This window comes from Syzygium oleosum, unplaced genomic scaffold (genome assembly GCF_021117445.2).
Source record: "Syzygium oleosum isolate NSW1041296 unplaced genomic scaffold, Sole_v2.1 Sole_v2.01, whole genome shotgun sequence".
NCBI lineage: Eukaryota > Viridiplantae > Streptophyta > Magnoliopsida > Myrtales > Myrtaceae > Syzygium > Syzygium oleosum.
In genome coordinates this window covers 3,353,507-3,370,119 of record NW_026607485.1, presented here as the reverse complement: position 1 = coordinate 3,370,119, position 16,613 = coordinate 3,353,507, and the positions used below count along the sequence as shown (strand labels likewise).

General features: G+C 38.0%; 1 protein-coding gene and 1 pseudogene across 1 annotated transcript; both read right to left on the bottom strand.

Moving 5' to 3' along the window:
- Positions 1-839: 839 nt before the first annotated feature.
- On the bottom strand, positions 840-5,905 carry LOC115690055 (pentatricopeptide repeat-containing protein At1g07740, mitochondrial). The gene is made up of 3 exons (XM_056320434.1): positions 5,853-5,905; positions 4,017-5,734; positions 840-1,666 (listed from the first exon to the last, which is right to left on the bottom strand). Exons 1-2 carry the CDS (start codon positions 5,903-5,905, stop codon positions 4,243-4,245), a joined length of 1,545 nt encoding a protein of 514 aa, XP_056176409.1. The 3' UTR covers positions 840-1,666; positions 4,017-4,242.
- Positions 5,906-7,292: 1,387 nt separating this feature from the next.
- Positions 7,293-13,143, bottom strand: LOC115690075 (nudix hydrolase 20, chloroplastic-like; annotated as a pseudogene).
- Positions 13,144-16,613: the final 3,470 nt, after the last annotated feature.

Sequence of the window (16,613 nt, the reverse complement as noted above, 5' to 3'; positions counted from 1 at the left end):
TGGTAACAAGAAAAGGCTTCGAGCATGAGTTTCATCGCCCGACGATGCGATGAGGCCGAGAATCTCGTCCGAAAGTTGCATTGGCCGATTTTCAGAGTCACTCAATTGGCTCTACAGCTTGTATGGGCTAACAGTTCGGTGCTTACCCTCAAATGGCTACCCTTTTATATGTTTATTCTTACTTATTTCATCACAGAAAACTTTGAGGATCGCCAGAATTTGAACTTGATGCTTTTGGTACCTGGGGAGATGCATTTGGTTCGAAAATGTCATTCTTTACAATGGCAAATCGTCATCATTGATTCACTTGACAAATTACAAAGCATCTGGATCGTTAGTCACAGAGACTTAGCTACAGAAATGTAGTTTGTATTCTTTAGTGTGTGTTGCTCCATTTGAGGCCTTTGTATTTGCATCTCGGGTTTGTAATTTTGCATCTTGCACAACTTGCCTAGTGGTTCCATAATAAAGGATGAAGTCGTCTTGTCTTGTGGTGACGACATTTGAAGAGTGCTCGAGAAACTCGAAATCATCAGAAGTAATGGCGGATCAACAATAGGAATCAAGTATACTCTCGATCACTTCTCTGCAGCAGAATCAAATAGGAATCAAACACGATACTCTCTATGAGATCAAGATTTATATATGGAAAACAGATCAAGATCTACCCTACGAGATTGAATTCCACTACCGGGAATATTTGATTTGTCCAAGAAGGATTTTCACTCATAATATGCTAGAACAATATGTATTAACTAAGACTTTGACCTCAGTGTATAGCTGACAAGAACAGTTGATAAGAACAGTTAAAACCATAGTAAAGATAACAAAATCGCACATGGTCAGATTGTCACCGTGCAATGTCACTATCATGAATATGAAAGAAAATATATGTTTGAGCATAATGAACCCCATTTGCATAAGTTTCAGAGGATAAAAAGATAGTACACATAAGCAATACCATATTTCTTATGCGAATCAGCGATGGGCGTAACTGATGGAGTTTAAACGTAAAGAGAATTCCACCTTGGACAGCCGTTTACAGTCAAAATATGTGGTTCGCCCCTTGGTCAAAAACGTCTCAAGTCACCTTTGCATTAAGATGGGAAGCTTGGAATCTTGCCTATGGCTGTATAATTTTGGTAAAGACAGCAACCAATACCCAATCTTCACTCAAGTGACCAGAGTGAGAAATAGAATTTCTATAAAGACAATTCAGTGAGAAGCTTCCCTGAACCTCCATCTGCTCCACAAGCATGCCTAGCTAGAACTTCCCAAGACTGCAGCTTTAACTTCTGATCTCTCTCTTCTCCATCTCCTCAACAATAAAGCATGCATGATCTATATTTCTATCCCTCAACAATCCTTCAACCAAACGGCAAGATCTGCCATAGGAGAATGCTTACTTGTCAACAATGCATTAAGCACCTTCAAGCCTCCTTCAAAATCCTCAACCTTACAAAAACCATCAAGCATGTTATGTGATGCGTAGCTGCGTTGGGCCGAGGGCCCACAATTTGCATCTCAACCAAAAGTTTATATGCCTCGTCAGGTCTACCTTTCCTGCATAAGTAATTGAACATATGGTAGGACACATCATCTGGCTTCCACTTCCTTCTCTTCATCTCTTACGCAATGCCTTTACCTTGTCAGTCTCGCCTCTTTCCTAGATCAGCCATCGAAACACCAAAGTTAGAAGGCCCCGGTTTACATCCTCTATACTCCAATAGAACTCACACTTATTGTTTAGCACCAGCTAAAGAGATAATAAATAACAGAACAAAGCTCCACTTAAGCTTTTTCTAGCAACACTCTTTACAGGGTTAATAGTGAGATGAACATCACAGTATTGAAGGATTACAAATTCCCCACTTAAGGTTGTAACACCTGCAATAGGGGAGAAACAAATGAGCTACTCTCAATCACAGTAGATAGGATTCAGTTTGACTTGTCACGACTAGATCTCACCCAAATATATTAAGCTTAACTAGAGTTTTTCTTGAACCAATGCAAATTGACCCATTCAGTCAACGCATGTTTTGTTCCGTCAAACACAACCTGTTCTCAGACTTCAAACCATGTGGATGGTATAAAAAAACATTAACCTTTTTACCTATACTTCGATTATATAGTGCATTCCAAACTGTTATGTCATTTCTTAAGGAAATTCTCGCACAAGAGGGCTTTTTATAATCCAAACCACCATCTTGATAATCGCCAGCTTATCCTTCACAGATTAATAAAATATGTGGCTTGCAACGGAGAACTTTTATTAGCCATAGTACTTCATAACAGAGCCTTGATTCCATTATAAGTCAACATTCTGCACCTAATTGTATCTTAACAAGATAATCAAGTCAGCTTAAGGATTAAATCACTAAGAATGTTATCTCTATTGCAAACTACAGGTGCAATTCAGGAGAATGCAAATAACTACATCAGATGACCTAGAAACGTGGTCTATGTTATAGCGAAAACTTTGCCCTTGGGGCCATGTAATCTTTGGTACATGGTATAACATTTCAATGCAGTTTCTCACGTATCTATGCTGTTTTAGATTATATTGGGTTGTAAAATCATGTCTTATCATTGGATTCATGACTGATGAAATCTCATGCTTCTGGTCTCATTGACAAGCACATCATTTAGCAAACCATTTTCCTCCACTAATGCATTAATAAAAGAGTAATTCAGCAAGATACTTCCAGAGTCGTCTCTGCATCTTTCTATTATTGAGAGAAAGCAATCAGCTACTATGATTTTTTTTCTAATTCACTAAAAACCAAAACTACCATTCCAGAAATCAACAGCAACTCAAAGGCCAAAAACAACCTAATCGAGATGTACTTATGTCCATTCATCAAAGTCGTTAAATTATTAAAGTTCACTTGGAAATCAGAAGCATATTAGTTGGGCATATTAGTAGGACTTAAATTACTTTAGTCCCACTATTATGGTCATATGGTAGTATACTTGAACATTACCACAAGCCAGCAAGTTTCTCCATCCTACCAGCTCCTTTTCACGATTGAAGGTTCCTAGTTGGACTTTGAATGCTCACTATGCTATCATCTACTTGGTCAAAAGGTTTCTCATAACGGTTTCCTTAAGCAAGTGTTAGTAAAAATATCTTATCCAATTAATGGCAGAGCCCTTTTTATCCTTGTCCGCATTCTGTTATGACCATGGACTGTTCTTCTCTGTTGCATAAAGTGGGGTTTGGGTTTCTTTTTTCATTTTCTTGTTTTTTTGGGGTGGGTGGATGGGGGGCAAGAGAGATAGAGAGACACTATCATACTAAAGCACCTTTCCAGAAATTTGGTTGATTAAGGAGAAATGTCAATGCTGTAAAACTTGTGAGATTTGAGTAAGAGCCTGCGCTGGGTTACCTTAACACCCATAGGGAATCATCTTCTCACAGTACAATAATAACCAAGAGATTTCACATGGGTTTTTTACAACAGCTTCGGTAAGTCGCTGCAGTATGATTTGGTGGGATACATCAACATGCCTCACAAAGTTATGTGAAAACCGAGACAATAGTCTATACCTATAGGAAGAATATCTCTGATAAAATAAAAAAAAAGGGGAAGAATATCAGCCTACTATTTGAATTCCACTCCCGGGAATTTTTTTCTATATTACACAAGAAGGATTTTGACGCATAATATGCTGGAACAGATGTATTAACTCATACTTTTGACCTCAAAGAAAAAGTATCAAATCTCCCAAAGAACTAGAACATTATAGAGAGGAACAAACTAAACCCTAATGCCAAAATAAAGAGTTGCTCCAACTTCGAGAGAGGAATCTACCTAACATCACATGATAATTCCATGGTATATAGCTGATAAGAACAGTTGAAACCACAGTAAAGATACCAGAATTGCACATTGTCAGATCACGACCATGCAATGTTACTATCATGAACATGAAAAGAAAACATATGTTTGAGCATAACCAACCCCATTTGCATAAGTGTCTGAGGATAAATAGGTAGTACACACAAGCAATACCTTATTTCTTATTCCAATCAGCCATGACCATGACTGATGAAGTTTAAACATGACAGCCGTTTACAGTCAAAATATGTGGCTCGCCTCTTGGTCAACAATATGTCTCGAGGTCACCTGTGCAATAAGATGGGAAGCTTGGAATCTTGCCCATGGCTGCATAATTCTGGGAAAGACAGCAACCGGTACCCAATCTTCACTCAAGTGACCAGAGAAAGCAGTAGAATTCCTATAAAGACAATTCAGTGAGAAGCTTCCCTGCACCTCCATCTGCTCCACAAGCATGTGTAGCTAGAACTTCCCAAGACTGCAGCTTAACTCTGATCTTTCTCATCTCCATCTCCTCAACTACAAGGCATGCATGATCTATATTTCCATCCCTCAACAATCCTTCAACCAAACGACAATATGTATCAGCCATAGGACAATGCTTACTTGTCAACATTGCATTAAGAACCTTCAAGCCTCCTTCAAAGTCCTCAACCTTACAAAAACCATCAAGCATCATGCGATACGTAGCTGCATTGGGCTCGCGGCCTTCGATTTGCATCTCAACCAAAAGTTTATATGCCTCAGCAGGTCTACCTTCCTTGCATAAGTAATTGACCAATATATTGTAGGACACTACATCTGGCTTACACTTTCTTCTCTTCATCTCTTTAAGCAATTCCTTTGCCTTGTCAATCTCACCTCTCTTTCCTAGATCACTCATCAAAACACCAAAATTTACGGGCGCCGGTTTACATCCTCTGTACTCCATATCAAACATAAGTTTCTTAGCTTCCTCATACTTACCTAAAAAACACAAACCTTCCATCAGCAAAGCATATGTTAAGGCGTTAGGGTATTTCCCTTTGTGAGTCATGTCTTCAAGAAGGCCCATTGCTCTTTCAACATCACCCTTTCTGCACAAGAATCCTATCAGACTGTTATATGTTACAACCGTGGGCTGAACCCTCTTCTCTAGCATTTCATCGAATACCTGGCACGCAGTCTCCCACTCTCCTTTTTCAAGCCATCCCTTCATGATTACATTGAAAGAAACCGAATTTGGGCGGAAACCCATTTTGTATGACCGTTGGAGCAACTCAACCGCGTCCGATAACTTGTCGTTCTCCACAAGAACGTTAAGAATCGTATTGAAGGACTGCAACGTGCGGGTACAGTTAAAAGAAGTCATCCTCTGGAACAGCCCAACAGCCTTGTCCACCAAATGGACTTTCCCGTAGTGCCGAATCAAAGCTATAAAGAGGCCCTCCCTGCAACGAACGTCGTTCTCTTCAATGCGACTCAGAATCTCCTCTACGGCTTCGAAGCTACGAGACCGGGCGAGCTTGTAAACGAGAGCAGAATACGAAGGGTAGTCATGCCTGAAGCCCATCCGGCGATACTCATAGAAAAGAGACAGCGCCGCATCTGGGTCTTCGACTTCCTTAACTCTGGCAACGAAAGGGTCGGGTTTCCGACGATGTCGAGAGCATCCCGGAGGCTGCTGCAGCTCGGAGTTCTTGGGAGTCTTGAATTTGTCCCGACCCAGATGACTGTAGTATCGGGCAGGCACGCAGAAACCGAGAGCGTTGAGAAGATCCTTCGCTTCGACCAGGTCGATCGGTTTTGCTCTCGGATGGATCATCGAGCGGATGAAGAGCGGCCCGCGTTCTCTCCTCGAACGACGGTGGTGCGCCAGAACCAACAGCAGCAAGAGCACTACAAGAGCATGCCTACCGCATTCGAGAAATGCAGAACCGAAACAGCAAGCCGCGCTTCGATCCCGATTCGACACAAAAGCTGGGAAAGCAAGAACAGCAGAGATTCAATGCAGCAACAAACAAGAGAAACCTGAGATTATTAATCTGCGCCGCGTCGAAGTAGACAACAATGTCATCAGACATCGGAGCGCACACGTGCAACTCGTCGCTGTTCACTCGGAGAGAGAGAGAAAGTGGAGAGAGAGAGAGGAGAGAGAAAGTGGGAACAAATGCCCATGGAGACTGGAACGGGAAGATGATAGATTGACCCGGCTGCGAAACTTGATTTTTGCCCGAAAATTTTCATTTTTCAAAATTTCTTTTTAAATTTCCAATGACCGAAGAATAAAAAATTTTCTACTTTTTTTTTTTTCAAAAGAAGTTAAAACTTGTCACGAAAGTACAATCGAATCCTAAAAAATTCAAAAAGTTCAATCAAGTCCTGTAATTTGTCAATTTGGGCCAATCGAGTCCTTCCGTTGATTACACTTTTTAAAAGTTTTAGTACTCGATTGCAATTTTTGAAAGTTATAAGACTCAATTGCACTTTTTTGAAAATTTTAGGACTTGATTGCATTTTCGTGATAAGTTTTAAAATTTGATTGAACTTTTTGAAAAGTTTTAAAATTTTCGGTGTACTTATTCACTATTTTTTAATTCAATGCAATTCGTTCCATTATTATTGTTGTTAATCATTCATTTCACGAGTCACTCGAGCTCACAACATCCATGTCCTTGAAAGCTCGAGTCGCGGCATCCATGGTTGCTCGCCGCTCGAGCTTTGTTAAGTTAAGAATTTTTTTTCGCAATGGATGAGATGATATTTATATCGAAAGCCATGAGTGGGCCTTTCATGAAACTTTATTTGTACGAGTTTGAAACCAAAAAAATTGTCTTTCAAATATTCTTTACGTTGAAATATTTACAAAAAAAATTGACCTCGCCCCAAAGCATGACAAACGTATATTGAAGTTAAAAAATTTCTCCAGTGAAATTTCATTGATTTTGGGGAAAAGAACAAGGGAATATGACACAAATGATCCATGAACTCTGCTTTAATATGCAATACCGTTCTTATATTTTTTATTTATTTAATATGGTCCTTGAATTATTAGTAACTGTTCAATATAATCCCTAGACTATATGAAAGTATTCAAGGTCGTCTTTTCGTTGATTCCAGTTAATGAAATTTGCTGATGTGGCTTTCAATCCATCAAGTTCGAAAGGTGGGCAACAAAAAAAATCTGCGCGTGGATTATTCAATTAAGATATTCATATTATATTAGCATATAATAATTCATGTCATCATATAATGATGGACATGTTAACGCCCTAATTTTTTCCTTTTCTAAAGTACATGAATAAAAAGATTGACACGTACAATTATCATTTTCAAAAATCAAACTCGGCATATTATAATTCACGTCATCAAATAATGTCTAATTTGTTATTTGAGCAAACAGAATGACTATATTGAACAGTTACGGATGATTCAAGGACCACATTGAGTAGAGTAAAAGTTTAGGATGACATCGTATAGTAAGCCAAAGTTTAAAAATCATTTGCGTAATTTTCCTAAAGAATAATGCGATAATCCGAAACTTAGGAGCAATCTCCACTCTTCAGGCTTCGCACTAAATCCAAGTATCCAACATACTCAGGCTTGATGTACCTGCAACAACCATGAAAAGCATCAGCTCACCTAATTGGAGTCCCCCTTCTCTTTGTGATCGAAAAGCTTACCATCCAATATAACTACAGTTAATTCGAATGGCAACGAATTGAGGTTCCGCGATGAAGTTCCTCGTGAAGAATGATGTTAGGAGGTGAGTTTTGCCGACGGAATTCGCAGTTTCACTGCATGGTTAAATTCGAAATGAAACTCGAACTCTAAACATGTAGCTTCCTCTGAGAATGACTGTCAGAAAACGTTGTTCTGAAAGTACCATGAACTAGATCACACAAGTAGCCATTGAGCATATTGATCTAAGATATGATATCAGATATTGCATTGCTCAGTCATATTTTGGTAAACATTGCACCACCACTATTTCTTTCTCTAGCTCCACGGAATGGCGAAGAACTGCGAACGTGTTTCTTCTAGGAATCAGCCATTGGAGCTTGTATTGATTCAGCACAATTTATTGCATAAAGGGTCTCAACAAGAAAGCTAGATGCACCAAACTAACTTAGACAGTGACCAAACAAAAGGGGACTGTCAGTAATCTTTCCTTATCTGATTCATGCTTTCTCCATGATTTCCATGGAATAACAGACCAGTGCACTTCTCTTTCTCCTCTCCCCTTATATACAGACGAATTCAATGTTGGAAAAGGCACAACCACTGAACAAAGGACCAGAGTTAAAAAGAACCAGATAAATGGAGAAACAAATGGAGAGAATACAAAGAGAAGCCCTTACTCATGTCGAAGTAGAAAATCGATGATGACTAGTGAGCAGTTGGGCCTGAAAAACTCGGTCCTTCCAACGACATTTGCAGCTTGGGGCACAGGAATTAACTTGAAGCTCTCTACTTCTCCATCTATCATAGGATAGTAAAGAAAACCACAGCATCAGAAACACGAGTCGCTGTCCTCATTCATTTACTGATTCTCAAGGGAACCCAACTTTTACAGATCTTACCTTGATTATTTGGCGTAAAACCTTCAGGAAGTATAAGATCATAACAGAACAAGACGTCTCTTTTGTAGCTATATCCATCTATGTCCATGTAGGAAACACCACCAACTGGCATTGCTCTACAATGATGTCTCAGAAAGTTAGTAAAGCCAATATACGCACATATGGATATGGCACATACGTATTATGCGCATGTACCTACAGTTTACATATATGTTACACACTCACTTACTGACCCCGAGAGAGAAAGAGAGAGAGAGAGAGAGAGATTTTCAATGCACAAGGAGCTAGTTTAATTATCATCTTCAAGTTCAAGCTGAGAAAAGGAAATATTGCCCAACATTAAGCCATGCGGTGAGCCCGATCACTTACCTCCATTCTCATCAGAAAGTTTAAGCTAATAAAAAGAAGGGATAAGTGCACCGGAAGTCCCCAAACTTGACACGAAAATGCAATTGAGTCCTAAAACTTTCAAAAGATACGATCAAGCCCTAAAACTTATCAAATTGGTTCAATTAAGTCCTTCAATTGATTACACTTTTTGAAAGTTTTATAACTCAATTGCATTTTTGTGACAAGTTTAGAACTTGATTGTACTTTTTGAAAGTTTAAGGACTCAATTGTACTTTTTTGATAAGTTTCAGGACTTCTAGTACACTTATCTCTAAAAAGAAATACTTGCAACATGGACGGAAATACTATGAGAATGATTACTTACCTACAGGAAATGCTTCTTGGAATACCTGCTTCTTCTTCACATTCCTTCGTGAGATTCTCCCCACACAGAGACCTATATCTATTAGTCTACCGAAAAAAACGCAGGGTTCAATGGTTCTAGTTGATGATCATGGTCAAGGGGAAAACATGCAGTCAGCTTAATAACAAAATCGATAAGGACACAACAAAGAAAGCAAAGCAACTAATACAGTGGTCTGTGCTTTGGATCATTTTATCCACATTGTCAATGAACACTATCTGATAAGACAAAAAGAAACAGACAAAAGCTGAAGTTCATTTTCGACCGACACTCATAAGGGCTAATAACGAGATGAACGTCACAGTATTGAAGGACTGAAAGAATTCCAAATAGATCTCCCCCTCATGGCTTCAGCAAAAGGGATAATAAGCAACAGAAAAAAGCTCCACCTCAGCTTTTTCCACCAACATTTTTTACAGGGTGAACACTGTTAAAACATCAGAGTGTTGAAGGATTAAAGACTTCCCACCTAAGGTTTTAACACCAGCAAAAGGGGAGAAAAAGAACGAAGCTGTTTGTTCCCTATTCTAGTCAACAGGATTTAGTTTCACTTGTGAAGACTCAGTCTCACCCAAATTCATTGAAGCCTAACTAGAATTTCTCTTGAACCCATGCAAATTGACCCCTTCAAACAATACTTTAAAACGTCAAATCCAGGTTGTTCAGACTTCAGACATGGAGATGGTATCCGAATCATTTATTTGTTCACCTATTTTTCAATTAAAAGAACTTTCCGAATTATGGAGATCACTTCTCAAGGAAATTCTCACGCGAGAGGGATTTTTATAACCCAAATTACCATCTTTAACAATCGCCACATATGCTTTGTAGTGTTTTAATGAGTACTTCAGTCAAGATATTTCCAGAGTTGTCTCCAAATGTTCCCTTCTATGCAGGAAACGTATCAAGAGAAGCAATCCGCTACTCTTATTTTTTCAATCCAGTGTACACCCAAACTTCCCATTCATGAACTTACAGCAATTTAAAAAGAACAAAGCAGCATACTGAGACAGAGTTATCCCCATTTTACAGAGTCATGAAATTATCAAAGTTCACTTGAAAATGAGAAGCATATTAGCAGGTCAGACTATTACATAAGCAAACGGTGTGCAGCTTCCTAGAAGAAAGGGACGTAGTCTAATCCACTATGACAGTAAAACATCACAGAAGTTTCACAGGCCTTTGGAATATAAACGTCTGGAATTTCTATCTCAGCTTTGTGGTGGGGTGCTAGATCTGTTCTCATAAAAGAGGACATTCCAGTAGACAAGGTTCCCCCAGCCCGGGTCTGAGGAGGGTTGTTGTCAGACACAGAATGAGAAATCCTAGCACCATGCCACAACTATGCAGAAAGAGATAGAACCAAAAGGTTCAACATGAAAATGGTAACACAAACATGATTTGGAAAGGAAGTACTGGTGATGACACAGAAATTATTTTACATTTTTGCAGCTTGGATGAGGACCAAGCATATGAGCAATGAACAGAGTTATCAATACAAACCAGTCCACCAGCAACTAGATCATCAAGCATTCGTGGGTATGTCGGTTTCGATTGACTCCTCTTCACAATCCAGAGATATTCCTGACCGTCTTTTACAACGTAGCCATTCATGTGAACTCCATATGCCTAGTACAGAAAGGAGTTTTGGTTAACTGAAAAAAACGTGAGTTATTTTAAATGAGATACAATCACATTGTGGTCTAAATACCCTTCAGCACGAGCCAACACTTTTATTCCACGTCTAATTTTCCCAGTTCAATGCTCACTCTGGCAAAATCTTTTTGTCTTACCTTTTAATGTTACATAAGGCTGGGGAAGAGAGACATTATCTTGCTGAACTATAGTGTCCATCACTTCGGTTGGTTAAGAAGGTATTTCCATTAGAGCTTCAGTTGAGTTAGTTTATGTTAGAATATTTAAATATTAAGCGTCGTTTTCATCTAACAGCTTAAACTTATAAAATAGCTGACAGTGATCTCACAAAATCTCACATGGTATCAAAGTACGAGGTCCATACCCCTTATTTGCCTCTCTATCCTATATTTCCACGCTTATTACTAAGCCAAAGTCCAGTCTAAGGTTGAAGGAGAGTGTTAATTATTAAACCACACCTTCTTCTAACTGCTTAAACTTTCTGGTCGTGGTCCTACAAAATCTCACAAACTCCAAACTTAGCAACCATATATCAAATCATCGTCTCAATTGTAAACAGGATACTGATGACATCCCGCGTGGCTCTTACAAAAGCTTTAAGAAGCCATTACATTCTCCATCAAGTGCCAAATATTGCCTAAAAACATAACAGAGTAAAGCTATTAACTATTGGCCCTGAGCTCTCAGTAAATAATACTAAATATATTTAAAAAAACATGGCATCTGGTTATGGAAAGGATAAAAGCGGTGACCTTGATTCAAAAGCAAGGAGCCGCTGCACGTTCAAGAGAGAATATTATTGAACCTCCAAACGACGATTTCACTGGAAAGAGCTGGTCCGAACAAATGGAAGCACAGTAAGGAAAAGCCAAACAAAATTACATGGACAAATCATCAGTTGCACCGGGGACTATCGTAATTCATAAGCAACGCAAAGTGCTTCCTCAGCAAAAGACATCTTTGATCACATTCGACCCCATTTGCACTTGTTCAGGACTATAAGAAGGCAGTACACTGCGCGTTAGATTGCAGCCACAGGCGATACCTGATGTCTAATACCTGGAACCAGTTCTGGGCCTAACCATTTCACTACACGCGCCACTGCTTCCTATCCTCAGGTGTTTTCAGCAACGGACGTAGACCAACATGTTTACCAAAACGGCTACCATTAAAGCTGTCTCGATCAAAAGTAAACACATTGTCGAATTGCCTCAAATGATCAGCAAAACTGCATATATGTTGCAAAGAACAAATTAAACCAACGGTCCGTCGAATTGGGGGAGCAAATTAATCTCTTGAAAGTCGTCCTGCATACGTTGAGTACCGCGCATAACAGACTAGACTATTGATTAATCTAAGCAGAGCTAACAAAATTGGGGGCATTCATCCAATTTTTCAGGATTAACAAGTTACATAGTGGCTTAGGTGAGAAAATTCTACCCATGGTGGACATAACCAGCAATCCGATCTTCGACGACCAATGGCAAGAAATCAGACTGCATTTCCTGCGAGATTTTAAAAACTAAGATCAAGAAGGGAGCTTCGGTTCCTCTAGAATGACGAGTAGCTCCGACAAAGATGGAAGAGAAACAGAACATTAGAGCACCAACCGAGCCACGACTGCAGAGCCTGATCTTCTCCAAGAATCCGGCAAGGTCAGAGGAGTCGTTGTTGGGGTATACGCGGTAACAGACTCGAAGGACGTTGTCCCAAGTGAAGCTGCTCGTGGAAATCGATGCGAATCGACGAGACTCGCAGCTTGTCGAGCTGCGAAATGGGAGGAGGGGGATTGCTCTGTTGAAAAAAGCGTGAGAATGGAGGGGCGAGTGCAGAGAAGCCATTTCCTGTAAGGGATGAGAAGTGCAAGCTGAAGCCAGGGAGAGAGAAAAGCAGTTAACTTTTCGTGTACGCTTATTTGGCGGGAAATATTTTTATCAGAAAATAATTTTTCTTCCAATTTTTAAGGGGGTGAAAGAAAAATGCCTTCAATCAATTAAAATAATTAAAATTTAAAAATAAAGAAAACAACTTCCTAATTTAGAATGTAAAAGCATGTATATAGAATAAGAGGAATTTTCATATGCTTTTTAGAGCATCATGCTACTCATGGAGTATGGAGCTCGATTGTTAGGTGCCGTTCGGCTGTAATTGTGTTGTGTTTTGAAGTATTGTAACGGCTATGTTTGGTAGTTCATGTTTGAAAGGTTGCCTCTCCTTAAAGTTAGGTGAAATAGTTTCGTACTGCTATAATCTACCGCAGGTTTGGAAGTGTTACGTCTAAGAGATTTTTGTCAAACATCTTATGAAAAATTACAACATGTATTTTCATGGTCGAAGTTATCGCGGAGAAAATTAGATGAAATGGCTATAAATCTTATGAAATTATTAATTTTTTAAGCAAAATAAGAATTGCATCATGCTTTTGCGTTGGTGAACCATTTGAGTGGAGAACCGCCTAACGCTATAAGAGCACGTAAAAATTGTTCTTTTTATGACTCATTCCTTTCGTTTCTACCAATCAATGTTTTCTTGTTGTCTCCCCTGGAGTTGGAGGGATCCAAGTGCGCTTAAAAAGGTTTGAGCATGTTTCACGTGTCCTTAATATATTGGCGTGAGATTGAAAAGTAAAAAGTTAATATCACGAAAAACTTTAAATTAGTACACATATGATAATTTTACCTCAAACTAATTTTATGATAAAAAAAAATCCCAAACCGGTACACTTGTGACAAATTTATCCCAAACTAATATTTTAACCACAAAAAACTCAAAACCGATACATTTGTGACAAATTCACCTTCCGTTGGTATCCATTAAATTGGATTAATACCACAAATAATCACAAACCGATATACTTGTGACAAACGAAGGGTAAAACATAAAACTGGTCCATCAATTAACCGTCGCGTATTATTTAACAAAGCAATTCGATAGTAAAATTTAACGAAAACAAACTAAGGGTAAATTTGTCATGGGTATATCAGTTTGGGGTTTTTTGTGGTCACTGGTCAACAAATTAATTTGGAGTAAAATTATCACATATATATCAGTTTGGGATTTTTTGTGGTTTTAATCCAAAAGTAAATCGCATGATGTTGCGTTTGATGTCATCATTGTCAATTCAATAGTGTCATTCAGGTACTTCTTTTAAGCATTGACTGAGATTGGCTTTACTACATTAGTATTGAAAGATAAGTTTACCAAAAATTCTAAAACTTATCGAGAAAGTGCAATTAAATTGTTAAAACTTTCAAAAAGTGAAATCAAATTTTGAAGCTTGTTAAGTTAGTGGAATTAAGTTCCTCCATCTATTTTGATAGACGGCAAATGATGATATGTTTATTTTTTCATGTAACTTCAAAACATGCGGCATACAATGGTGCCACGTAAGAAAATAGGCCAAATGATTTAAAAACGATGGATAAATGCATTGAAAGTCCTAAAACTTGTCACGAAAATGTAATTAAGTCATAAAAACTTACCATGAAAGTGCAATTGAATCATAAAACTTTCAAAAAATGTAATCAAGTCTTAAAATTTATCAAATTAGTTCAATCAAGTCCTTCAGTTGGTTACACTTTTTGAAAGTTTTAGGACTCGATTGCCCTTTCGTGATAAGTCTCGGGGCTCAATTGAACTTTTCGAAAGTTTTTTGACTCAATTGTACTTTCATGACAAGTTTTGAAGTTTTCGATGCATTTATCCCTAAAAATTATCCAAATTTGATGAGGTTAGAGACAAAGAAGCTTCTCCATCTTCTCCCTCGTTGGGAGCTGGAGCACGAAACTCGCCGTTTCAAACTCTTTCATTTTTCCTTTGTCTATTCACCTCTATATTGAACTCGAAGAAAGTCTGTTTACTCAAATATCTTCGTACGATGAAGATCAGGTTCTCGATCATGTGCCATGAGCCGAAGGGTTATCATTTGGGAAGCACGGATGTCGCCGCAGCCCGTCCCGATGGGCTTCGGTGGTAGTGATGGTGCGCCGCCGTAAGAAGGCCGAGCTTGCCCCGGTCCGGGTTGGGTGATCCTTGTTCTTCGTGACCCTTTCCCCTTTGTATTTTTTTTTGTTTAATTTTTCTAGGCTTTTGCTATTTTTTCTTTTGTAAATTTTTTTTTGAATTATTTTCTAACGTGGCGCCACATATCTCCACATACATTAAAAAAATATCAGGTCATCATTTTCCATCAATCAATTTATACAAAATTAACGGAAAGAACTAAATTGCACAAATTCGACAAATTCTATGACTTGATTTCACTTTCTGAAAGTTTTATGACTCAATTATATTTCCATGACAAGTTTTAAAATTTTCTATACACTTATTTCAAGAAAAAAAAAAGAATGTAAGACAATAGAAAGCCAAACAAAATAGGAAAAAAGAAATAAAAATGATTACTCAAGACTAGTACTAGAAAGATTTTGACAGGCTTTCGTAGCATGAGGGGGCTCTCCACACAAATAGTCATGAACACACCAAGTATTATGGAACTCTTTTCTGGCTCAAAGGAGACTACTTTCATAAGATTTAGAGAGGCCGTCTCAGAATAATCTTCTGCGCATATGCTTCAACTATGAGAAAACATACTGTAATTTTAAATCTCATAGATGTAACGCTTCCTAAACCGTAGTAGCTTATAACATCTTTTTAGAAACTGCCTCACCTAAACTTTTCAAACAAGTACTGCCAAACATACTACTTACGTTAGTTCATGGCACAACACAGTCACGGTTGAATGACAACTATATCGAATGGGCTCCAAACTCCAGAAATGGTACGGCGCTCTAAAAAGCATCTAAAGGTTCCTCTTATTATAAGCACGTAATGTAAAAGATTTCTTTAAAATGAAGACTACTTTTTTTTGGGGGGGGGGGGGGGGATAAAATTATGCAAGTGATATACTTTGCAGCAGCACATTGAACTATCATATGCACATAAATTAAGCTACTTATATAGATCAGAAAATCAAATTATGCCTAAACAAGGGTCTTTTGATTGGTCACTAACTCACTATACCATGGCATGCTGCTTATCCATTCTCAAAGTATGATTACCAAAGTGAATAACACTCTTCAAAGACTAGATACCCAATTTTGTATCACAAGATGAAAATGGCTTTTAATCCAAATTTAGCGATTAAGTCCAACTTTAATCATCTAATTCCCATAATTTGTCGTTCTTTAGCATTTGTACTTTGTGCATCGTTGACCAATTTTTAACACTGCAGCACCTCAACCAAAAAGGAAAAAGTATAAAAAAAGTCATAAACTTATTATATTGGTACCAATTCAGTCATTAATATTTCAATTAGATCAATTTAATCGTAAATCTTTTCACATTGATATCAATTCAGTCTATCCTCCCAATTTAGGTCGGAAATCGCCGACTTGAACACTAGCCGTCCTATATGACACAGCCATAATTTATGAATTCTTTTTAATAATTTTAAAAAAAAACTTTCCCTATTTTCTTTCTTTTTTTCCTTCTCTTTTTTTAAAAAAAAATTATTAAAAAAATTCAAAACATCATTAAAATATTATTGAAAATATCCACATTAGCAATTTTCGGTTTAAATTGATCGAATGGACTGAATTGATACAAATATGAAAATGTTTATGTCTAAATTGGTCCAATTGAAAGGTTTAAGACTGAATTGATACCAATGCAATAAATTTAAGACTTTTTTGGTATTTTTCCTCAATCTAAAAAAAATAGCAAAATATATAATTGTCGCGACCGCCCTTCAAGTAGGTGTCAACAATAATGATATGAGCTACAAGAAGATCATAGTTACAC